Genomic DNA, 26,099 nt, shown 5'->3' with positions numbered 1-26,099 from the left:
GGGCATTATCATTACCTGTGGATTATTATGAAGATGCTTCCTCCCTAAATTGTACTGTCTAACTGATAATAATAATGTTAGCCTATACAGAGTTTTGATGAATAAAAATAAATACAAGGAAATGTTACATAGTTAGGGCCTATGGGTTTCACCTAAGGAGCTGCATTAGATCATAGCTCAGGTTAATGATTAAGAAAAACAACTGAGTCTCAAAAGCCAGGCTGGCTCTCGGATTTCTTTAATCTTAATGCAGTCACAGGTTTTGGTGTGCATCATTAGCTGAAACAAAGCTTTAAAAAACTTCAGGTTAGATCAGATGCTTTGATAATACCTTTAAGATGAAAAACCCCAGAAAACAATCAAAGCTTACAAGGACACAAAGCCAAGGTCTAAAGTATGAAGCAGCCCAACTGTTACTAGCTGACATACTTTCTTGCTAGGGTTGGTTGATGATCAAAGGTGATGATTAATTCCTTGTACCCATTCCTGCCCTCAATCACCTGATATAAGAAACTACTGAAGAGTAGGTATACACCATAAAGATTTAAAGTACAGCTGACTGACTGTTTTTATGTATAAAAAGTTTAGGTTTGTGATTCCTTTAAGCTTCCTTATAAGATTATCTTTCAAGATAAATAATAAAATGATTCTTTCTTTGTAACTGCAATATGCAGCCTGCCAACAAAAGAGTTGGCTAGGAAAAAATACTTTCTGCTTGCTCATGTTCTGTTAATCTGTAACAAGTTACTTAGATGTAAATGTATGTGGGTTATCAGGGTGACTTTGTTTTTAATCACATAATGGAGATTAAAAAAAAACCATATTTTTACCTGTACTCATTATAATCATCCATTTGATAAATAAATATTTTTCATTGCATTGCAATTCCTATATTGCCTGAAAAATTTTGTTGGGGTATGTAAGCTGTAGAAAAAAAGTATACAGTAGAAAAAAAAAAAAAAAAAAAAACACAGAAAAAATACAGAAGAACAAGAAAAAGTAAAGAATAAAGAAGGAAACCATTAAGAGAGAGTGTGAGTGTCTTTTTCCCTAACTCCTTCAGATAGAAAAGTCTAGTACACACTGACTCTGTGCTGCTGGAGGCTGGCCCACAAGGCGGCAGTAACTTCTAAAAAACAAATTCTGAAGTCCAAATTCCTATTCCTCTAGTCAGTTAATTCTGAAGCCAGGCATAGTGGTGCATACTTTTAATCCCAGCACTCTCGAGGCAGAGGTAGATAGATTTCTGTGAGTTTGAGGCCAGCCTGGTCTACAGAGTGAATTCAGGACAGACAGAGCTGCATAGTGAGACCCTGTCTCCAAACAAACAAACATACATTTCTGAATACTTACCCATATGGCAAGGTTTACTCTTTTCCCACCAATATTTAACTTCTTTGTTAAGAAAGATGCCTAAAATAAGAGAAGTACATGTTAAATAGTGTTTCGTATAAAATAATGCCCCTCACTCTAACCACACATGAATGAAGGAATCATCTTCATGTCAAAGTTAGGTTGTTGAAAAAAAAAAGACAATTTCTGAATTTTTAATTTATGGCCAATTATTATTGCTATTAAAGACAAAATATTATTCATATTCTAAGAAAAACATATTTTGTTTTATGAACACAAGTTATTAAAACTGTAAGAGACCATAAGAAACGCTGAGGATGTAGCCTGGTGATAGATGAACAGTAAAAATCACCGGGAGATGGCTCAGTGGGTAAAGCACTTCTCATGCAAATGTGAGAACCTGGCATGATGACCTGGATTCTCCTTCCCAGAACCCACTTAAACGCATGCACAAGCAGCAGATGCAGATCTACAATCAAGGCACCACACTAAGGTAAGACGGGCTGCACCTACAGGAAAACCCCAGCTTCTCTGTGTAGCTGGTCTGGCCTACACAGTAAATACTGACAAATACTATTTCAAAATCAGGTGAAGTCAAGGACTGACAAGTTTGTCTAAGTTTGTCCTCTGACTTCCACACATACATTGTGCTACACACACATGCATGCACACAACAAACACATATTCTAAAAAAAAAAAAAAAATTGAAATAGCATCTCGTTGGATAGCCCTAGCTGACCTAGAACTCACTATGTGGACCAGGCTAGCCTTTAACTCACAGAGATCCTCCTGCCTCTCCCTCTCAAATGCTTGAATTTAAGGCATACCCACCATACCCAGACACACACACACATTTTACAAAATAATAAAACACCCATAAACACACCAAGAAAATGGTGCCTGCTTTTCCTTAAGCTTTTTCCTTTCTATATATGCAACCAATCTTTCCTAGAGCATTAAATTTAATGCAGTCTTCCTTATTTACTGATTAAAAAGAGTATCTAGAAGATATCTGAGATACTCAACATTGCTCAAAATGGTTCTGTGCCTATAATTCAACTGTTTAACATGCATCTCTGTCACAGAAATGAAAGGACATGGCCCCAAGCTTTCCAGGGGAGCTTAGTCTACTAGGAAATGAATGTACAGAGCATACAGTTTTTGTCATACTGACTGAAACAGAGGATCCTGTAAATACACTCTAAGGGGCATGCTGAGAAAGGACGTTCAGTGCTTGCCTGGAAGAGTTAAGGTAATGAATGATCATTCCATTAGGTGTAGTTAGATTTTTTCCTAACCATAAACAAAGCCACTGAAACCTAAAACGAATGAAGTCACCCTTGGGGGAGCTTCAAGTTGGTATGGTTAATGCCAGAGTGTGACCACATACATGAACAAGGGCTAAATCAAAAGACCTTAGGCTCGTGGCTCAGAGCAGTCTCAGCAAATCAAAGTAACAAAGGACAACCTGATTCAATCTCCAAGACCACATGTTAGTTTTTTTTTAAGAACCTATGAAGGGGCTGGAGAGATGGCTAGTGGTTAAGAGCACTTTGTTCTTGCAGAGGACCTGAGTTCAATTCCCAGCATCCACATGGTGGCTCAAAATCATCTGTGACTCCCATTCTAAGGGATATGACACCCTCTTCCGACCTCCATGGGCACCAGGATTGCATGTGGTACATACATATATGAGTAAAACACCCAAACACATAAATAAATCTAAAAAAAAAAAAAAAAAAAAAACTTTTTAAGTATCCTGAGTATGAACTTTACCTAGTAAACCTTCACTTTTTCTCTTTTGAGACAAAGTCTCACATATTGCAAGCTAGCCTCAAACTCACTATGTAGACAAGAACGACCGTGAACTCCTGATCCTCCCGCCTCTATCTCCCATGTGTTGAGATTACATGTACGCAACCATCACCCTGGCTTAGGCAGTGCTGATTATGAAACCTCAGGTGTCAAGCACTCTACCAAATGAACCACATCCTAACTCCCCTTGTAGGTCTTAGTAAAACCTGTCCCCAAAATACTAGACCTCCCCCCAACACACACACGTCAGGTACATTTGGAAAATGGTACATAATGCTTTCTGAATAGTCCTGATATACACGAGCATATTACAATTCTGTCAAAAGGAAGGCTGGCTGGCTGCATTCACACGAGCATTCCCCTAAGTCAATGGCTTTCTCTCACTCGAGTTTCTTCTATAGAGAACTAAACATCTTCTTCCCTAGGAAGTATCTACCGATCCTAAGAAGCACCTGTTAAGACAGAGTCCCGAACGCATGGAGAACCACTAAAGAATGTAAGACCTGGGAAACACATTTATCTTTTCAGAGAATGACTGTGCGATTGGAGGTTGGATTAAGGATGGGACCAGACTGGAAAACAGAACTCTACTACAAAGTTAAAGACAAAACCAAGCAGAACTCAGACAATGAAGGCACAGGACAGAATCAAGAAGAAATGATGAAGAACAGGGTGTGGGAGCACAGGCCTGTAACCTTGGTTCTTGACAAGGCTGAGGCAGGAGGATAGATTCAAAGTCAGTCAGTGAGAGCCTGTCTCAAACAGGAAATATACCCAGAGTCCAATTAAATGTTTATAAAGGGAAGAGACCGGTGTTCAGAGCTGTGGCAAAGCAATCACAAGCAAGTTTATCTACAGAGAAGAAAATGCAGAAGGCCAAACAGGGGAGCACGGCAAATTTCTGGCAAGAAGAAACATGTATTCCAAGTATGCTGTGGCCCACCGAGGAAGATCAGAACGCAGAAAAGCCTTTGAATTCAGTGACTGGTGTGTCCACAGATAGGATAAATGGCAGAGCTGAGGTAAACAGGAATAGCTGCCTCCAAGAGACAAGCTGTGGTACTGCAGAGAGTTTAAGTGAAACAGAGATTATACTGAAAATAATAAAAAAAAATAACTTAAATGGCAAAATAGCAAAACTTGGAACATGAGAAGACCATAAATTAAAATAAAACAAATAAAAGATTTCTCCCATTTTGTAGTAGAGATGCTAAGAAAATGACTTTTTTTAAATCTCACTTTGCTCCTTACCAGCGATATAATTTACTTGAATTCAATCCTTCCCAATATGGTTTAAATTATCAGTGCCTTGTAGAAGAAATGTCAACTCTGAATTCTAGACAAATTCTGTTATTCGTTTTCAAATATATCTAAAACTAAATTAATTGATCTTCCCTGCAAACTTGGCTTTCCAACTTCAATATTTTGATCACATTTTCCAAGTCACTAAGGCTAATTCCCCAGCACCCAGCCCCAGTACACATGTGTGTAAGTCTGAAGATAGGGTCTTACTCTACTGCACAGGTTGGTATTGATTTCTGACATTATCCTTAGTTCTTAGTTCTGACATTATCTGCTCCTCCTTAGTTTCCTTAGAGGCAGTGACTACAAGCTCACACCACTGTGCCTAGCTATCTCTAAGGTTTAGAATCTTAGAATCATCTTCCTTCCAGTCAATATCCCTCCCCCAAACTTCTCAAGTCTAGTCTTCCTATTTTCTGTGGAGTTCTATGATACCTTGGCCTCATAGTAAGTCCTTTGGTCTCCCCTTATAACCTGATACTACCCTGCATGTAAAATTATCTTCCCCATGTCTCCATTTATGATTCACGTATTTCACAGTGGATTCTTCTATTCTGTACTTTCTGGGAACCTAAGTTGTGACACGTGGAATAGAGTGTCTTGCACCACAACTTATCTCTATGATATAAGAGTTCTACTAGCTAGGTTACATCTTTTATTCAGTGTAGCTGGAGAGTTTTCTCTCCGGGTCCCACCAAGCTCCGGCAGTCTGACAGCCCACTTATAAAATAAAGACACAGCCGGGCGGTGGTGGCGCACGTCTTTAATCCCAGCACTCGGGAGGCAGAGGCAGGCGGATCTCTGTGAGTTCGAGGCCAGCCTGGGCTACCAAGTGAGTCCCAGGAAAGGCACAAAGCTACACAGAGAAACACTGTCTCGAAAAACCAAAAAAAAATAAAAAAATAAAAAAATAAAAAAAAAAAAATAAAGACACAGACGCTTATACTATTTAAAAACTGTATGGCCTAATGGCTCAGGCTTCTAGCTATCTAGTTCTTACATCTTAAATTAACCATTTCTTTAAATCTATACCTTGCCACGTGGCTTGTGGCTTACCAGCATCTTTACATGCTGTTTGTCATGGTGGCAGCTGGCAGTGTCTCCCTGACTCAGCCTTCCGCTTCCCAGAATTCTCCTCTCTCCTTGTCCCGCCTACTTCCTGCCTGGCCACTGGCCAATCAGTGTTTTATTTATACAGAACGATATCCACAGCAATTCAGTCTTTTTAGACTAAAATAAAATAGGCAACATTTTAATAGTGCTCCAAATTATTACCTTATTTAATTCTCAAAACACGCCGTGAGTCATAGATAATTACTACCCAAATATTACAGACATGGAAATTAAGACTTAAGGAGAGTGTCTCGCCCAAGGTCACACAACAAGTACCAAGTAGGAGCTATAGTCCAGAAGTCTAAGAACGACGTACAACCCCCGGACCTTGGTCCTCCTGGGCTGCCATCTGAACTGACACTGCTCCAGTACAATGGTTGGAGGGAGACATCTAACCCCTGCTCTTAACACACACTCGGAGATAAACACCTCTGCAAACATGCCCAGAAAACTGGAGGAGCTAGACCACAATGTACACAAGAAATGTGTTCCTAAAAGTTTCTTTATAAACCAAAATTTAAAGTTTTTTTTAAAATTTAAAACTTTTGGTTATTTTTGTATTTTTTGAGACAGAGTTTCTCTGTGTGGTCCTAGATGTCCTGGAACTTGCTCTGTAACCCAGGCTGGCCTCAAACTCACAGAGATCTGCTTGCCTCTGCCTCCCAAGTGCTGGGATTAAGACATGGACCACCATGCCTGGCAAATTCAAAAGTTTTTTTGTAATTTATTTTTACTGTGTGTATACATGATGTACGTGTGTGGGCAGGCATGCCAGGCCTCAGTACCTTTAAACGGTCCTCCTATAAAGGCCTCAGGGTTCTCGGATCAAATTCAGGTTGCCAGGCTTGTATAGCAAGTGCCTTTAGCTTCTGAGTCACCTCACTGACCCATGAACTAAATTATCTTACTTCAAATAGGAGATGCACTTGTAAAGCATATTACCAAAGTAACCTTTTTCCCTTCAGGTTAGCCCTCATTTGTGGAAAGATTCCTTCTGTAATATAAGTCATCTCATTTTACCACATTCTCAGTTTTCAATATTTTATATGTATTTTTAAGAGCAAACACTTTTTAAAATACAATTATAGGCTTACTGTAACATCAAAATAGCAGCAAATAATCAAAGGCCTGACATTTGTCTGTTTAAATCAGCCCCACAAAAGCATACACTTAATTTGGCCAGATTATTAAACTACCCTTTGTGGCTGTAAAATACTGGGGCAGCATATTTCCTACTTCTGTTATACGGTAAGAAAGGTAAGAGGCAACAATCGTGGATCTAAGAATCATGCCTATGCTGAAAACAGTTTCAACATTTCCAGGGGATTACACATGACTGGCAACTCCTCCTCACAGAGCCAGCAGCACCGTCCAGCACCGTCGGCCAGCACCAGCATGGGGAGGAGCAGTCAACAGTAGTAATTCAGAAGGCTCCAAGCCTGGGGGTGGGGCTTCCAGACTACGCATAAAGCTATGCACGTTCAAGTTCTCATTAATGCTTGCAGCAACCCTGGGAGGCAGATAATGAGGCCTATTTCACAGTTATAAATCGGAGATTTACAGAAATACAGTGACTCAGCCAAGGTCAGATCATTAAGGTGGATGAGGCAGTAGGCGGAACCCTGTCTGACTCCACAGCCTTTCCCATTGCACAAAGCTGTCTAGCCAAGAAAACATACATCTCTTAACCTGGCAGTCCTCCATTTGGACAGTAATGTTCCTGGACACCAATTCACCTCCCCAAATCCTCTCAGGGTAGGAAAAACATAGCAAAGACCAAAGTAACGGCATATTTTCCACTCTCTTCCTCCATATTCCAAGTCTCTTCTAGTTCCAACTATTTCATCTTCCAAACTTTAGGAGTACTAAAAATTAACAATCTTATTATTAGCTCGGTGCCTACTTTTACCTGGTGCCTATTACCCCACATCTTATCCAAAACCTAGTGAATGAAGAAAAAAACATGGACTATTGCAGGGGTTGGGTGGTAGGGGGTGTGGGGGGTTGGCGGTGGGAGGGGGCAGTGAAGAACAAATAAAATGCCCAGTGAAAATCTTTCTATGACTTGTCAATCAATGTTCGGTTCGTTACTAGGTTCACTGGCTTCTGGAGAGCCCTGCAGTAAGCATACACAGTCTGTGAAAACATGGTACTAAATTACGAACCAGCACAACCCTGTTTCTATCTGCTGACTATGCTAGACACAGAACTAGTCACATTATTTTGCTAATCCCTAATACAGCTGTAGACCTCAGTATAAACTATCTATTACCACTTCCAGACTTGAGACAGAACAGAATTCAATTTATATAATTTTATAATTTATATAATTACCCTTCTGTAGCAAGAGGATAAAAATTACTTATCAGAAAAGTGACCTGGGCTCTTTAGTATTTTTACAGTCTTTTTTTTTTTTTTCCAGAGAGAGAGAGAAATGGATAGTGATTGAGATTTTGGTACCTGTTAGGTTTCAGAAACCCAGGACAAATCACATATAGCAAATTAAGAGTACCAAGCAGGCTTTCACAGGGAACGTCGGTCATTTCTGCGGGATATCACGGTACACGCCTCTAACTCCAGCACTGAGGAAGCTGAAGCAGGTCTGCACATCTGAGGTGGGCCTTGACTACACAGCAAGACTGTTTCAAAACAACAGAAGAATCTAAAAACAACTTAAAAAAAAAAAGTAACATCTAAGAAGCAGATTAAAGCACCAAGAAGAAAATGACAGATATGAAACCCTTTCATGCTTCAAATTTCTGACCAAAGGTCAGAAGAAACTTTTTAAAAACAGATATTTCACTTTATGTGTATGAAGGTTTTGCCTGCACACATGCACATACTCCATTTGTGTGTGGTGGCCTTGGAGACTGTCAGAGCCTGGAATGCGTTATGGATGGTTGTGAGCCATCGTGTGGGTGCTGGGAACCGAAGCAGAGTACTCTGAACAGCAGCCAGTGCTCTAATCTCTCTAGCTCTAGAAATTATTTTCTTTAAAAAGAAAACAAACAAAAATCAACCTGAGCATGGTCACACACATTTAATCCCAGCATTCAGGAGGCCAAACCAGGACAACCACGAGTCAGAGGCTTCTATGGGTTACTATTTGAGACAGTGCCTCACAAATGAATAAATGAATGAATGCCCACCCAATCTTCTCTGGCCTTCCTGGAGCTAGTAGTAAACTAGTAAGGAAGTAATGACTTTAAATACTGTAGCTATTGTGTAGATACAACAGATCGGCTAAACAGCCACATGGTATTCAGAGCTACTTAATAACTTCCATGGATTCAAAACAATCTCAGAAACAAGAAAAGCAAGATTCTTAGAAGAGAGACTATGATACAAAGCAGAAAACTGCAGAACCTGAATGCCAGTTTACTGAAGATACAATTGAGAAACAAGCTTTGGCTTAACAAAAGTGGCACACCATGTTTTCTCTTTGTGGGACACTGGAAATCGAATTAAATCTTAGTTGTCTTAGGTGCTGAACTGCCAGGATCAGTCTCTGACCAGCCAACCCACCAGCATTAACTTACTAGTCAAAAGCCAGGAACCTAACCCAGGCTGCAGGGGTAGACAGGTGGCCTTCCACAGTCACACCCCAAAGGAAAGATGATGGCTCTGATTATAAACACAAACACTGCTCCTCTTAAAGAGATTAGTTAAAAGCCATCGAAGTCACTTAAATTGCAGTGCATAACCTTTGATAAGTACCTTCAGTGAGGACACACAGGGCACAGCTAAAGAAAGGAAATGGTCACCAAGGAGCGCAGATACAAAGACCACACAAAGGCAGAAGTAATAACCACGGAGATGGGTAATCACCACAGAAATGGCGAAATCCTTTCAATGGCGGGAAAGCTGCCTGATGGTACAGCACCTTCTCATCTATCTCCAGCTAGTACAGTGTTTAACACACAGTAGGTACAAATAAGAATATCTTGAGCTGACATGATGGTTCAGAAGGTAAAGGCACGTGCTGCCCAGTCTGATGGCCTGAGTTTGATTCCCAGAACCCACTGTAGAAGGAGAAACTGATTCCTGAAAGCTGTGCTCTGACCTCCAGAAGGGCACAGGCATGTCCACACACATGTGCAAGCGCGCGCGCGCGCGCACACACACACACACACACACACACGTAAATGCTTGAATTTAATTCTTTAGAGTCAATAGCATTATCTTAATATGCTCCATAGAAAACAATTCTAACTTTCTCACCCAGTTTCTTTCCTGATTCAAATCAATTAACTAACTCTCTCTCTCTCTCTCTCTCTCTCTCTCTCTCTCTCTCTAGTGCTGGATCAGAGAACTTACCTATATAATTACTCTACAACTACAAGTAACCAAGGAGCAGCTCTGGAAAGAGCAGTACTAAAACGCTAAAGCACAGCAAATACCATGATTAAAAACAAAAACCCATGAATTCTAAGTATGTCAATTCCAGCCAAAATTTAGACAGGGTATAATTTAAAATTTAAATATATATATTTAAATATGTTTAAATATATATATATAAACTTTTCAATTAATTTGAATTATTTGAATTCAAATAATTTCAATTATTGTTGTTGTTGAGAAACAGTCTATAGTCCAGGTTGGCCTCAATAACTCTATGCAGTTGAGGATTGTCTTGAATTTCTGATCTCCACCCTTCCCAGTGCTGGGATTACAGCCCTGTGGCATATGTCTGGTTTATGTGGGGATGAAACCCAGGAACTTGTGTGTGCAAAGCAATCAGTTTACACCAGCTGAACTATAACCCTAACCTGTGTGTGTGTGTGTGTGTGTGTGTGTGTGTGTGTGTGTGAGAGAGAGAGAGAGAGAGAGAGAGAGAGAGAGAGAGAGAGAGAGGGAAAAGACCAGAAAAGGGTGTCAGATCTCTTAGAGCTGGGGTTACAAGCAGTTGTGAGATACCCAACATGGATGCTGTGTACTGAACTCCACCCTCTCCAAGGCCAGGAAGTGCTCATAACTCCTGAGCTATCTCTTTAGCCTCCTTTACCTTACTTTTTGAGGCAGGATCTCGCGCTGAGCCTGGAGATTACCAATTTAGCTAGACTAGCTGTCCAACAAGCCCCAGAGACCCCCCTGTGTCTGACTCCCCAGCACTGGGATTATAGGCATGCGCCAGGAGGGTGTTAGGATCCAAACTCAGGAACTCATGCCTGACTAACACCCCCTTCCCAGACCCTATAAATGTAGTGACTGCTCAAAGACAATATGGGTTCTCAACATAATCCAAGTCCAATGATTCCCATTACCTTTTCTGACTATCATTAAAGCAACAGAGATTAAGTGGTATTCTGAATGAATACTGTGGTATTCATTCAACAGCACGTAACATTCAACATTTATTAAACAAACATGCACCAGGGATGGGGCTGTAACTCAGTAACCGCCTAGTACAGCCCTGGACTGAGCCCAGAACCAAACAGTGTTTAAGACACTGTGTTAAGAGCTCCATATGAGATGGCTGTGTGCCATGTAATCCATGTTAAAGGACCTACGAAGGAAGCATCCCCATTTTATAGGTGGGACAGTTTATTGCCACAACCATTGTATAATTCAGTCTAACTTCAAAGTCCTATTATTTCTTTCCATTGTATCACACGACTCCCTGATAGAACTGGGTGCTGCTCAAACACTGTTATTTTGTTATCTACATCTGACAAAGATCCCGTGACAAGCCTTGTGGGCAAGGCTAACATAGGGAGGGCGAAAAGTTAGAGCATCAGTGCTGAAGTAACTGTTGAAACTTCACTAAAGGACGTGAGTCTACTGTATGTAGTAGCCCATAAAGGAAAACTCCATTAACAACTCATTCCCACTCAAGGAGAAGAGGAGGGAAGATCATGGATGTTATGGGGGGAAAAAAATCCAATCCTAAGACACTGCATGGCTAAAGAAAAACCCCTCTCTGGCCATGCATCACCAGAGTGTACTGGAGCTAGCTACCAAGCTTTGCATGTGCCCCTCACTCTATGAACTGAAGAGAACATTGAACGGATTTTTTGTTTGTCTGCTTGCTTGTTTGTTTTGAGACAGGCTTTTTCTATATAGTCCTGGCTGTCCTGGAACTCACTCTGTAGACCAGGTTGGCCTCGATCTCACAGAGATCCACCTGCCTCTGCCTCCCAAACGCTGGGATTAAAGGCGCGCCACCACTGCCCGGCTCACTGAAGGTAATCTTACCAAATCCCCAGGTTAGAAAATTTAAAAAGCAGCTAATCTAGACAGTAGGTTCTACATTCTATTCTTCTTTGCAGAACCCAGTCCAGAACACTGGCTTAAAATAATGTGCGTGGTGGTGGTGTTGGGGGGGGGGGGGGGATAAATCAAGACCAAAAGGATAGACATTAACAACACGTCTGTCTGTTTCCTGACCGTAGGTGCAATGTGAGCAGCTGCTTCTGCACGTTCCCGTCACCATTCTCCCTGCCATAACTATACCACCAAACTATGAACTGAAACTTTTCCATCCTTAAAAAACAGTGAAATAAAATGAAAACTGACAAGCTTTAAGGACTGGTACAAATCCAAGCCAACTTTTAACAGGCCAAGCACATTGGGGGAAAAAAAACCTTTATTATAAAGTCAATGAATAGAGAATCTGAAGGACATACACTTTTCTTGAGACATAAGATAGATACTTAGCTGACCGCAAACGCAGTGTTATCAATGTCAGAACTACCCCACTCACTCACAGAATCTGTGGACTCTGGCGTTAGAAAAAGAAGGGGAAGTGACAAGCTGTCCCTACCTCTCTGTTCAGTCCAAGCCAGCCTGGAAGCACAACCGTTTTCTACAGCTCAAATCATCTCAAAGGAGAGGAGGACATCACCGGGCACCAGGGCGGACATCTGTACTCCCAGCTACTCTGGAGACTGAGGCAGGAGGATCACGAGTTTCAGGTCAGCTTAAGCAACAATGGAAGAGGAGTGGGAAAGAAAGAAAGGAAAAGAAGAGTGCATTGATGCCACAATAGGGAAGGGTGGATTTTAAATGCCACTCGAAATCCAATTAAAGGACTAGAGCTGTTTACTAGACAAGACGCAAGAGGTCATGACATCCATCTCTAACTACCTCAAGGAATGTCATATGAGACCAAGATTCAGGGGGCAGAACTGAGACCAAAACAGACTCTGGCTCTCCAGAGAGAAAAACTTGTTTGACATGAGACATAAAAGGGCATGGAACACCTCCAAGCATAGTAAGCTTTCTGTTTTCAATGGTATCAGTTCATTTTACCTCCAAGTGAACCCAGGGCCTTGGGCGTGTTAAGCAAACACTCTACCACTCAGTTGTTTGCCCAGCCTGTGACCTTCAAGATGTCTGTAACGGGGATGGGGGTGCAGATCAACAAATGACTGAACAGTGAACCACCAACTATCTATGGTTCCTGTCAGTCTTGCAATTTTTTTTAATGTTTCTTGTACATGTTTCAAAAGTGTTTTGAAAACGAAGTACTTTGAAGAATACTTTAAACACTATACTTTAAACACAAAGTACTTTAAGAGGATAAGTAGTTTGTGACGTTACTCCTCTCCTACCTTCTTATGCATAATCTCCTCCATTTGGAAATTAAAACAACACAAGGTTGTGTTTTACAGATGATACAAGGCAAACTTCTCTGGGACAGAGTATTGAGAAAGATGAGTTGAATTGCTACCCAGAAGGAAGGGATGAGAATGGTGTTTCCTTGCATTAATACACACAACAAGCCCTTCAATTCTGTAATGAAGTCCAGACGCGGTTTCCAATGAGTTACATAAAAATCTAAGCTGGGATGCTATTGGTACTGAGGTCCACCACAGCTTCACCTTTCCTGTGTAGCTCACAGTGGCTTCTTTCACAATGTAGAAATCTTTCATCACTGCTAGTTCTGAGCTATCTTAGAAATACATAATCTAAGTGCAACTTCTTGTTTATCCGTTTGAGACAAGGTCTCACTGGGTAGCTCTAACAGGCCTGCAACTTGAAAAGACTTGCTTGCTCTGCTTCCTCAGTGCTGGGATTAAAGAAGTGTGTCACAACACTGGACTCCAAAGTGCAATTTTTAGGTTGAAGAGCTAAATTAATTTTTCATTTAAGATTTCAACTGTGATCATTTTCTCTTACATTGAGAAAAAAGGAAAGTGTAGAATAAAATGTTTATGGATCTCCAGAGGCAGTGCACAACTGCTCAAAATCTAAAGTCAGGCCTGTGCAAGGGCTCCACTGAATCACTAGCTTGGGCATTATCACCTGACATTCCCTTCTTCAGATGTTTTGCTTTATATAGACTTGAAAACAGAAGAGTAAAAATAAGACATGGATCAGAACCAGGGCATCTTTGTGAACTCTACACTCAGTAGTTTAATAATAGCACCCAACATCAAATGTCACACCCATTAGATTATGCATTCCAGTAGCATCCGTGTTCTTCACAATTACTAATTAAGATCTATTGTACACACTGGAGCAGTAATAAGAGTGTTTACCCCATTTCAGGTCCTAAGTGCTTCTCCATATCTACCTTGACAACCCTGTGTGCTAGATATAATCAGTATGGCTACTGTAGCAGGAGAAACCTAGGGATACACAGGTGAAGCAATTTACCCAAGATCACAGTCTGGTTATAGAAATAAATGGAGGGAGGATGTGAATCCAGATGACCAAACTCAAGTCCACTAGCTTTTTCAGCCTCTGGACAATCTGATCAAACCAGATTGATAGATTAATTTCCTCTCACACGTGCAAACTGGTGATTTTTTTTTTTTTTTTTTTTTTTTTTTTTTAAGAGAACAGGGAGACCGCAGCTCTTTCTACCGCCTGGTTTCACTCTGAATTACATTGTAACACTCTTCCAATGTAACTGTAAAAGAAAGCCAGCCTTTTATGACCGTAAAGAAAATGTGTAGCAGCAGTCCTTCAGGTTTTAGTTTGAAGACTAATCGCTGGCCAATATACAACATGATGTTTCAACGTGGGTAGATGAACCTCACAGAATAAGCGACCCACAGGTCAGACTCAAGAAGGCTGCCATGAAACTGCGTAACCCGCACCAGCAAGCGGTCGTTCCAAAAACCCTTTCCAGAGACCAGTGTTTTGCTTTGTTGTTTTTTTTTAAACCACTCCATTTGCTTGAAAACAGGACAAAATGGAACTTGCATAAACACTTAGTCATCAGGACGCTCTGAAGTTACAAACCACCTCGTTCGCAAATTCTAATCCGCAGCTAAGTTCCTACTTCTCAAGGAAAGAAGAAAAGAAAAAAAAAAAAAAAAAAGGAGCTGACACTCAAGACCAGAGAGTGAAAACACCTGGTACCCCAACGGAAGCGACTCGAAGGGGAAAAACGAGCCCACAGACGGGAACTCCCCGACCTGCACAGCCTCCACCGGGAACTGGGGGGGACTTTTCCGGGTCCTTCCCCTCCCTCCCTTCTCCTTCCCACTGTCGGTCTTGACATCTACAGGCGGCCGGGACCCCGCGTTGTCCGCCTCCTCCCCAAGGCAATCGGGGGGGGGGGGAGGGAAGGAGGGGGAAGGCCATGGTGGGGAGGGGGGGGAGAAAGCGGGGTGACAGGCCAGAAGGCAGAGGAGCGGGCGCAGGTCCCCAAGCCGGGCATCCCCCGGGGGTCTGCACCTGCAGGGTGGTGATGTGCTTGTCGTTGAACTTGTTCTCGCAGTAGCGCAGCACCAGCGACGTCTTCCCCACGCAGCCTTCCCCGAGCAGCACCACCTTGAAGGAGTAGGCTCGCCCTGCCGCCGCCCCGCCGCCGCCGCCGCCGGCCGCAGCCATCCCGCCGCTGCCCCGCCGCCGAGCCCCGCACCGCCGCGGCGCCCGCTCCGCCCGGGGCCCGGCTCTTCACGCCCCCTTTCGCCGAGCCCGGGACCCGCCGCGTCCCCCGCCCCCCGCGTCCCCGACCTCAGAGGCCCGAGAGGAGAAAAGTCCCAGCAATGATGGGCCCCGGCGACCACGTCGGGCACCCGAGGCTACGGGAGCGAGCCCTCTCCTCCCTCTAATGGCGTCTCCTTCCTCCTACGTCACGCCCTGCGTCACGTGACCGCGGAGGGGCGGGGCCGGGCCGGCCGGCGGCGGCGGCGGCGGCGGCGGCGGGTCCAGCCTGGGGCCTTGTTCCGGTGTCCGTCGCCACCGAGGCGGGTTCGGGGCTCCTCCGGGGAAGCCGGCGGCGGCGGCGGCGGGGAGGAGCTGATCTTTGGAAGCAGACCCGACTCCGGTGGGATGGAAGGCGAGAGGAGGACGTGGGCGCCTCGCCCCGAGGAAGGTTCACCAAGCAGGGGTCCTCCTTCCCAGCAGGGGTCATCCCGAGCCACGTCCAGCCAAGGTGCCCTTGAGTCTCCTTTTTTTTTTTTTTTTTCCTCTCCGGGATCTCAGATCCGGGCTATTGCACGTTTGTTTCAGTTGTCCACACGGCCAGGCTGCTTCTGCTCATCTTGCAGGTCTCGGCTTAAACCGGAAAGGCTTCCCTGACCACCCAGACCTTCCCACATCCTTCCATCCCTCCTACTTAACTTCCCCACTAAGATATTTCCTAACAATGGTGTGCCTTCTTTATCGGCGCTTACCACACACTCGGTGGAATTCCGATTAGGCTGGAGGTTTAAGGGCAAGGATTGCGGAAGACTTAGCCTCCCTCTATTCCCAGCTGTAAAAGCCAGGCTAAGAATGAATGATGTTTCCTAAGGGATTAAGTCCTGCCTCCCCAGTATTTTTGTCTTCTATGCTGAGTCCACTTTGATGGGTCTGGTTTCTATTTGACGATTGCTTATTTTATTTCATGTGTCTCCACTTTATTACATGAAAGCAACCTGGTATTTCTGAAATTTTGTAATTTGGTGTCATTGAAGAGAAATTTGTTTTATTTCATCAGACTTATTTTACACTTCCACTTAAAAAAAAATAAAAGGCAGGTCGGGAGGTGGTGGCGCAAGCCTTTAATCTCAACACTTGTGAAGCAGAGGCAGAAGGATCACTGAGTTCGAGGCCAGCCTGGCCTACAGAGCTAGTTCTAAGACAGCCGAGGCTGTTACACAGTGAAATCCTGTCTCGAAAAAAATAAATAAATAAAAGGCAGATTAGCCTTTTTATTCATTCATTGAAGGAGTATGTGAATACAGCTACTACTTGCCATTCTGTGTCGCATGAGATACAATGTTTCCGTCTTCAGCTTTTTACCCAAGGAAATAAGACAATTATACAGTGAATACTTCTAACTTGAAGCAGTTCAGAATATTTTGCAAATATACATGGGAAGCTAGCTGAATTAACATACTAGAAAAGCTTCCTGGAGAAAGCTGCCTTTTGTTAGGAATATCTTAGGCAAAAAAGAAAGGCGGGAAGAAGGAAGAAGCATCTAACGTTGAGCCAGAAATCAGACAAGAAACCACAGTCAGGAACATCACCTTAAGTTCAAGGCCAGCCTGTTTTGCATTGTGAGTTCCAAGCTAGTTGGAGCTACATAGCAAAATCCCGTTTCAATAATGAGGATGAGGATGAGGATGATGAAAATAATATCAGGAAAAGAACTTAGGATGAAACACCCAAGGAATTGAGGGGACAATTCAAAAACAGCCTTTCATCGGGTGCAAAATGTTACCAGGTCTTTCTTTTTACAAATTACTCTGGCTATAATTAGGAAAGTGGATTACTTATTATTACTTATTATTTATCTAGAGCCAACCATTTACAAGATTGTCTTGTAAATTATTTTCATAGCTGTATCTGAGAGTATATTATCTACCTTACTTCTTGTGCTGGCTATGTCAACCAGACACACACACTAGAGTCATCTGAAAGGAGGGAACCTTAATTGAGAAAAGGCCTCCGTAAGACCGGTCTGTACAGCATTTTCTTTATTAGTGATTGATGGGGGAGGGACCAGCCCATTGTGGGTAGTGCCATCCCTGGGCTGGTGGTCCTGGGTGCTATAAGAAAGCAGGATAAACAAACCATGTCAAACAAGCCAGTAAGGAGCACTCCTCCGTGACCTCTGCATCAGCTCCTGCCTCCAGGTTCCTGCCCTGTTTGAGTTCCTGTCCTGACTTCCTTTGATGATGAACAGCGATATGGAAGTATGAGTCAAACCCTTTCCTCTCCAACTTACTTTGTGGTCATGGTGTTTCGTCACAGCAACTGAAACCCTGACTAGGACACTCCTTTACTTACCTCCCACTAGGTCTTTCCACAGTCATTTCCAGAATTAGGAGAAAAAAAAAAACAACAACCAAACCTTTCTTTGGGAAGAGACCCTTCTGCCGTCCATTCTGAATTATTCCTCATAATGTGTTGAAATTTGTATTTCTCAGCCTACAATTTGTTGTTCTAGAGTCAAGTTATACAGCATGCATTTAATCCCTACTCTCTGTGACACATCTTTATACATATGAGGAAAGCTACATGAACTTTCTTTCCTTTTTTTTTTTTTTTTTTTTTTTCAGACAGGGTTTCTCTGTGTAACCCTGGCTTTCCTGGAACTCACTTGGTAGCCCAGGCTGGCCTCGAACTCACAGAGATCTACCTGCCTCTGCCTCCCGAGTGCCCAGCTACATAATCTTTCTTGAAGCATTCTCTTCTCTCTTCCTTTGGACAGCCATTCAAATGTCAGGTATCCCAGATGGTTTAACAGTGTGGACTTCCTAAAACTTCATATGTAGCGCTTTGCATTTGCCAACACATCAAAATTATTTAAACACTACTGTAAAATAAAATTTAATGTCAAGATAATCATTCTGATTTAGCTTCAGTGTGTCTTAAGGAGTGCGTATAAATTTTCATGGACTTCAACAAGTAGGTTGTCATACTTTGGAATTCACACTGGCAAGTATAGATGTGAACTGCTGTTGTTTGGTACTGACCTCAAAGATATTAGACCCTAGTTCCTAGGGCCTGTGAGAGCCTCTTTAGAGTTAATTAAAGACATTGACTGGGGAGGTTGCCTGGTATTTGCAGTGGGCCTACACACAATCAGGAATATAAGAGGCAGATTCTATGCACCCAGAAGGAAAGGCAATGTGACCCCAGAGACAGACATTGGAGTAATAGCACCACAAACTAAAAATGCTGACAGCCACCAAGAGCCGGAAAAGACATGTCTAACCCTAGATCCTGCGTGCGAGTGCAGCCCTGCCAACAAACTGATTTGGGACTCCTGATCTTTAGATTGGGAGAGAATTAATGTATGTTGCTTCAAGCTACCATGTTTATAATTCGTTACAGAGCTGTAACACTAATACATAAGAATACTGGAGAAGCCAGGCAGTGGTGGCACACACCTTTAATCCCAGCACTCGGGAGGCAGAGGCAGACGGATCTCTGTGAGTTCGAGGCTAGCCTGGGCTACCAAGTGAGTTCCAGGAAAGGCGCAAAGCTATACAGAGAAACCCTGTCTCTGAAAAACCAAAAAAAAAAAAAAAAAAAAAAAAAAGAATACTGGAGAAAATCAGTAACCTCCATTAGTCCAAGCAATGAGAGAAATTCAAGACAAATCTGTAACAGGGTGCTGTAAAGAATTTAAGTCATCCTTGGTGTCAGCTATGATTGGTCTACATAAACTTGGTAAGGAATGCCATAAAGAATTGAAACTCCAGCTCTCCCCTAAATAAGAAGAGCTGCAAAACTGTGAGTGCTCCTCCATAATAACTGGGAATGGATTCCTGACTAGAGAGGGTTGCGGCATAATAGTGCACAGATGCATGCAGCTCTTCTGTACCAAATGATGCTCTTCCCACACACAGAAATAAGGAGAGGGAGGGAAGGAGAGGGACAGGGTGGGTAGGAAGAGGAGAGAAGTTTGGGCAAACATAATATATCAAATCGAGAAAATTGCCACAGATGGATAATATACAGCTCCAATAGTTTCTGTCATGGGAAGAACTGATGATAATAAGACTGAGTTTATGGACCACTTTTTTTGTTTGTTTGTTTTGTTTTTGTTTTTTTTTTTGAGACAGCCTGTCCTGGATCTCGCTCTGTAGACCAGCCTGGCCTTGAACTCACAGAGATCCGCCTGGCTCTGCCTCCTGAGTGCTGGGATTAAAGGCGAGCGCCACCACCGCCTGGCGAGCCCTGCTTTTTAAATTGTCTTATTTTTTCCTTGTACATACATTATTCTCATGTATTAAGACCAAACTTGTCTCTGTCATGACTGTCCAAGGACCTTGACTGTTGAAATTTGATGAAATGCTAGAGCTGAGGAGTCAGATAACTACTGTTTCTTCTTTGGGGAAGGAGGGTTGCCAATGGCTTTTGTACATCTTTGGTTCATTCATTCACCATTTCAAAAATATTTATCTGGATGTTACTCTCTGCCAATGACGGTACTATGAATGGGACTCAAGTAGATACGGTCTTTGTCATCATGGAGCTCAATAAATGGTAACTACAGATTGTTGTAGAATATTATCTTGATGTGTTGCATTTGTTTTTATTAATGATGTCTTTACATCATTAACCTTTAATGATACAAAGGTGTGTTACATTTGTTTGATTAAATAAAATTAACCTGGGGCTGGAGAGATGGCTCAGCAGTTAAGGGCACTCATTGCTCTTCCAGAGGTCCTGAGTTCAATTCCCAGCAACCACATGGTGGCTCACAACCATCTGTAATGAGATCGACGTGCTCTCACCTGGTGTGCAGGCATATATGCGGACAGAGCACTGTATACATAATAAATATTTTTAATAAATAAATAAATAAAATTAACCTGCAGTCAGGAGGCTGAGTCAGCAACCAGCTGACCTGAAGTAGTGGGGAGGAACCAGGTGGGGAAAGGGCTTTTAAGTGGGGACTGAGAGAAGGACTCAGGGTTCTTTGGAAGAGGCCAGCAAAGGGAGAAAGTCAGCTACTTTCTATTCAGCCTCTCTGAGCAAGAATAATTCAGTTTGAACCTTTGAATCTTGAGTTCTTTAGAGGGATAGAGATTTAGATAAGTTCCCTTAGTAGCTTTGAAAAAGTCGGTGCCCATGGAAACAGAATTCCCTCAGGCTGCTGCCCTTGCGGCCAAACCACGGCTGGTAGAAGAGTTGCAGTTGCTGATTAGGACAGCCATGGCTTAAAAGGCAGCCACAATAATAAAGAAAAATAATAACAGGTGATTAAATAGTTACAATAAAGTTGGGTAAATGAGACCATAGAGCACATACATGGGAAGTCTAAAACATCATGGGAGCCATCCCAGGAAAACATACATCAGATAAAATGAATACACTTCTTTATTCCCAATCTTCTTACCATTTCAGCAGCGTAGGCTCGTCACATGGTCTACTGACTTCCAAGCCATCAACATCGTGTTCTTCTCTCCAGCTTCCTGAGCTTCCTTTTCAACCCTTCTGATTTCTCCTCCATTGTCAACCCCTAACTGTTGAGACTCAGGTTTCAGGTCTCCAAATAAGTAACTTTCCCTGGTGATTCAGTTCACTCCCATGGCTTCACATACTCTCTTGTAGGTTAACAACGTCCACATTTATGCATTACCCCTGATGTCACTCTTAAGCACTGGATGGATGTCAGTCACTGGCCAGATATTGAGTAGACATTTCAAATGTATGTTTAAAATGCACCTTCAGATTTCTAAATGCTGTTCCTCCCATGGCTTTTCTTAACTTAGTAATAGTTCCATCGTATGTGCATTTATGAAAGATAAAATGCAGCCAATGTCTTTTTGTTTGAGAGATCAAACCAAGGTTTGCACATGCTAAGAAACTTTGATATGACTGTACTTAAGTGCCAACCCCTATGGCAAGTACTGTATGTTGTCCAAACATGTCAACCTCTCCTGCTTTACCTTTCTCTACTATAGAAATAAAAAAAAGAAACACTTGAATTCATATTCTTAGAGTTACAGAAACAATTTGTAATGCAGGAAGGGAGGGAGGGAGAAAGAGAGAACAGATGAGATAAGCTTGGAGATGGCTCAGTAGTTTAGGTGCATGTTTCCCAAGTGTGAGGATTGGAGTTTAGATTCCCAGAATCCCTTGTCAATGCTTTGGTGGGGATAGTGGCCTGCCTATAATCCCGGCATAGGAAGGTAGAGACAAGATTCCTCAGAACAAGCTGGCTAGCCAAACGAGCCGTATCTGTGAGCTCTGGGGTTGACTGAGGGACCCTGCCTCAATGAATAAGGTAGAGGAGCAATGGAGAACGGTTCCTGACATCCCTGCCCACCACGCAGGAACATGGGGAAAGAAAAGAGATGTGGTCACACAGAGATGGTATTGTAAGGGAGGGGTTCAGAGGGGCCTAGGATAGGGCCCTTGAAAACATGGACCTTTTAGAAATAGGCAGAGGACGAGGAGCTGTGAAGAAGGGCCCATGCTGATCAAAGGAAAACTAGAAGTTAGTTATTGCTGCCATGAGGACCAGCCTCCAGCAGCTCAGGGGTTGAGGGGGAGTCTACGGAGTGGGGGGGGGGGCTATCAATCAACTTGACTTTTCTATGCGAGTGAGTGAGTAAAATTTAACTCTCTGGGGCCACTGGAAAAGGGGAAGACACACGCACACACCTCTATCCAGATGTATCCCCTTCTACATCTTTCCTGGTGTTTCCTTTTCTCATGATTTTCTTTTTTTCCCTTATAGCTTATATATCCCAGGACAATCTTTCAAGCGACATAAAAATTAGAACGTGGTTACACTCTTTATTTTTCTTTTTTTAAATTTTTAAAACATTTTTTACATTCTATTTTTCAAGTCAATGATTACAATGAATACAAGTAAGTAAAAAACAGCATGTTTTCCATATCTCTTACATGATTAAACATTTTGTGTATTACAGATGAAAAACAAATTATTCCCAAGAACCCTTGTACATTCATACCCAAGCAACTTGTTATAGATTAACAGAGTGTAAGCAAGCAAGGTGTTAGTTTTTTTGTTTGTTTTTGTTTTTCGAGACAGGGTTTCTCTGTGTAACATTCTTAGCTGTCTTGGAACTCAATTCGTAGACTATGCTGGCCTTGTATTCACACTGCCTCCCGAGTGCTGGGATTAAAGCCATGCACTACCACAGCAGGGCTCACAAGCAAAGTATTTTTCTTAGACAGTTCTTTTACTGGCAGGCTGAACTTTGCTGTTACAAAGAAAGGACCAATCATTTTATTATTTATCTCAAAAGGTAATCTTAAAAGAAATCGTAGAAGAATCACAAATCTAAACTTTTATGTATGAAAGAGAACCAGTCAGCTCCATTTTAAATCCTCAGGGTGCATACCCACTCATCAACAGTTTTTCGTTTTTTAATATCAGAAAGCTGAGGGCAGAAATGGGTTCAAGGAATTAATCATCATCTTTGATCATCAAACAATTCTAGCAAGACAGGCATGTCAGCTAGTAATAATTAGATTGCTTTGTTCTTGTTCCCTCACCTTAACGAGTCCCTCACTCAACTATGTGACTTTCTAAAACTTTAGATGGTTTCCTTGGGTTTTTCACCTTAAGGTTATTAACAAAAACATCTTAATCTAACCTTAAGCCATTTTTTTTGTTTGTTTTGTTTTGTTTTTCGAGATAGGGTTTCTCTGCATAGTTTTGGTGCCTATCCTGGAACTCACTCTGTACCCCAGGCTGTCCTTGAACTCACAGAGATCCACCTGCCTCTGCCTCCTGAGTGCTGGGATTAAGGGCATGCACCACCACCGCCCGGCTAGCCATTATTTAAAGCTTTGTTTTAGCTATGATGCACACCGAAACCTGTGAACACATCTCCCAACATTAAGATGAAAAGAACCTGAGCTAACTTAGCTTCTGGGACTTAGTTCTTTCTCTTAATCACTAATGTAAGCCACAGTCCATACCGCTTCTCTATAGAAACCCGTGTGTTCTAGCTGTGTGATACTTTCTTGTTTTATTTTTTATCCTCTACAGCCTCTGCTGTATCAGTAAAGGGCAACATTTTATCCTACCTTTACCTATGTTAATTTTCCATTAAATTTACCTCTATCATAATTCCTTACTATATTTCTTAAAAACCCTCAAGCATAAAAATCCTATTTAAGCTAACACTATTATTGTATAAAATCATTGCTTCAGTTAAACAGTGCAGTATAGGAGGAAATCATCTTCATAATAATCCACAGGTAAAATGCCCAGTAGAACAGGATATTTCCGTGAGATAATCATACTGCATAAGGGCAGTGGGGATCTCCCCACACCCATTCACACATGTCAGATAACAGAGAAAAGGGGCAGCAGCCAACATGCAAAAACAGCAGTAGCAAGAGACATCCTGGGCCCGAAGCTCTCAGGGAGCTTTGCCTATCTCAGATTCATCCATCAGAGCTTTGCTTCCTGATGGGCCGATCCCCTGAAGTCAATTGCTATCTACTGCTCCTCTGACATGGCCACTAGCATTTAGTGTCAAGGAATAGAAAAAGGAAAGCCAGGCATGGTGGCACATGCCTTTAATCCTAGCACTCAGGAGGTAAAAGCAGGCGGATCTCTGTGAAGATCCCAATCTGGTCTATATAACAAGTTCCAGGCTACATAGTGACGCTCTGTCCCTCTAACTCCTGAATTAAAAAAAACAAAAACAAAAACAACAAAACAACAACAACAACAAAAACACAAACCAGCAAACAACCCAATCCAAAATGTTGATGACAAGCCTAAGAAACCCTGCTTCCAGCTGCAGAGAAGGCTCAGTGGTTAAGAGGGTGCACTGCTCTTTCAGAGGACTGGAGTTCAGTTCCCAGCACCCATGTGGGCAGCTCACAGCCTCCTGTAACTTCAGCTCCAGAGGATCTGATACCTTCTCCTGGTACCTGCACTCAAGAGAACATACCTCCTCCCCCCTACAATTAAAAATAAGAAATCTTTAAAAAAGAACCCTTGCTTCTACCCAAGGAAGTATGAAGTGTGCATGTTTCCCAGTTCATACACAGTTATAAACCTCATGGAAATATTAGAGACAAGCAGAAGAGAGTAGATTCTACTCTACCATTCTACAAATAGTAGAGAGAATGGGGAATTCAAGAATTTAAGGCTCTAGTTACAACTTTGGCGTTAATTTTTGTGCATGTACTGGATGCTTTCTCAGCTCTCTTTCTCTGTGTAGGACCATCCTCTACTCACATGCATTTTTTTTAAATTGAAAATAGATTCTTCTCTCATACTATACATTTTGACTACAGTTTCCCTTCCTCCTAGCACCACAACCCACCCCTTGCCTCCCCCAGATCCACCCCCCCCCATTTCCTCTTCAGAACAGAGCAGGCCTCCAAAGGCAGCCCAACACGACAAAACAAGATACAGTAAGACAAGGCAAAGCCCTCAATCGAGGCTGGACGAGGCAACCCAACAGGAGGAAAAGAGTCCCAAGAGCAGGCAAAAGGGTCAGAGAAACAGCTGCTTCCACTGTCAGGAGTCCCACAAAAACACCCAGCTAACAGCCAGAACATATACGCGGAGGACCTGGAGCAGACCCACGCAGGATCTGTGTCTGCCATTTCAGTCTCCTCTCATGGCATTTTTAATCCTCCATGGAACACTGGTTCCTTTCAGCAATGTTACAGGAAAAACATTTTATCCTAATTAGGCTTTTTCCTAAGGGAACACAGGAGAATTCAAAACCTTTCTGTAATTCCTTAAGAGAGAGAGTACTTACAGATGCCCCGTTTCTGTGGAGGTTTTCTACAAATTCAAGAAGTTTGGGCTAACAAACTGTAATATGCAACCACTTGGAAAATAATAAACTGAATAGTAGGAAATACAGTGGAATATTAAAACAGGAGTACATTAAGAGAAAAAGGAACCTGAAAAAAAAAAAAAACAATTCCTACAACTGCCGAAGGGGGCGCTGAAGTTTAGTGGTTACCAAAAAGGCAGGGAATCTGACTATAAACCAATTTATCTTCCTTTAAGAACTTGTATAACTTCTCAGGAGCCATGAAAAACGTCTTTCCACCCCATATAGGGCACTAACAGCAGACTAAAGAAATGAGTCTACTACCAAAGTCTAGCTGGGGAGCCACTGAGGTTACTGTGGTTACTTACGGCAGCATGGATGAGGGTTACTTGCAGGAGGGTGGTGATTTGACAGGCAGACGGATCCCTGATGGGTTCCAGCATGGACTGAGGCCTTGTGGAAGCTGCATTCCTGAAGCTTTCTCCCAGTTCGTCGTTAGCAGGTCCGTGAAATGTACTCCATCAATTACTCATTGCTTATATAACTGCTCAAGAGACCTCATGGCTCTTGGAACTTTCTGAACAGTCTGTGTCCTGTAAGTTTCCTAAACTTCATAATTTTTATTGGCTGCCCCAGTCTTACGAGGCGCACCTCCAAAAGAGAATTTTCTTCCTATCTTTGTGACAGGCTCTCATTGTATGGTCCTGGCTGGCCTGGAACTATCTGCGTCGACCACACTGGCTTCAGAATCATCGCAGTCCACCTGCTTTGCCTCCTGAGTGCTGGGATGAAAAGCATGTACCGTCACACCTAGCAGGGATTTTAAGAGGAAATAGCTACGAATCAGTGTTAGCACTGTGTCTATCAAATATTTGCATCCTTGAGTCC

The 26,099-nt window shown here is 42.5% G+C and overlaps 1 protein-coding gene across 2 annotated transcripts in view; it reads right to left on the bottom strand.

The window, feature by feature from the left end:
- The window catches only part of Rab21 (RAB21, member RAS oncogene family), a 42,450-nt gene extending 16,567 nt beyond the window's left edge, over positions 1-25,883 (bottom strand). The window contains exons 1-2 of one of the 2 annotated variants that reach the window (XM_059245297.1): positions 25,580-25,883; positions 1,354-1,413 (exon numbers count right to left, since the gene is read on the bottom strand). In XM_059245297.1, the coding sequence (XP_059101280.1) occupies positions 1,354-1,413; positions 25,580-25,654 (135 nt within the window). In that variant the 5' untranslated portion in view covers positions 25,655-25,883. Of the gene's footprint in view, positions 1-1,353; positions 1,414-15,213; positions 15,370-25,579 lie in introns of those variants that run through there. The other variant, XM_059245296.1, reaches the window with a different exon arrangement.
- Positions 25,884-26,099: the final 216 nt, after the last annotated feature.

Source organism: Peromyscus eremicus, chromosome 18 (assembly GCF_949786415.1).
Source record: "Peromyscus eremicus chromosome 18, PerEre_H2_v1, whole genome shotgun sequence".
Lineage (NCBI taxonomy): Eukaryota > Metazoa > Chordata > Mammalia > Rodentia > Cricetidae > Peromyscus > Peromyscus eremicus.
This window is presented reverse-complemented; position numbering and strand designations above follow the sequence as displayed.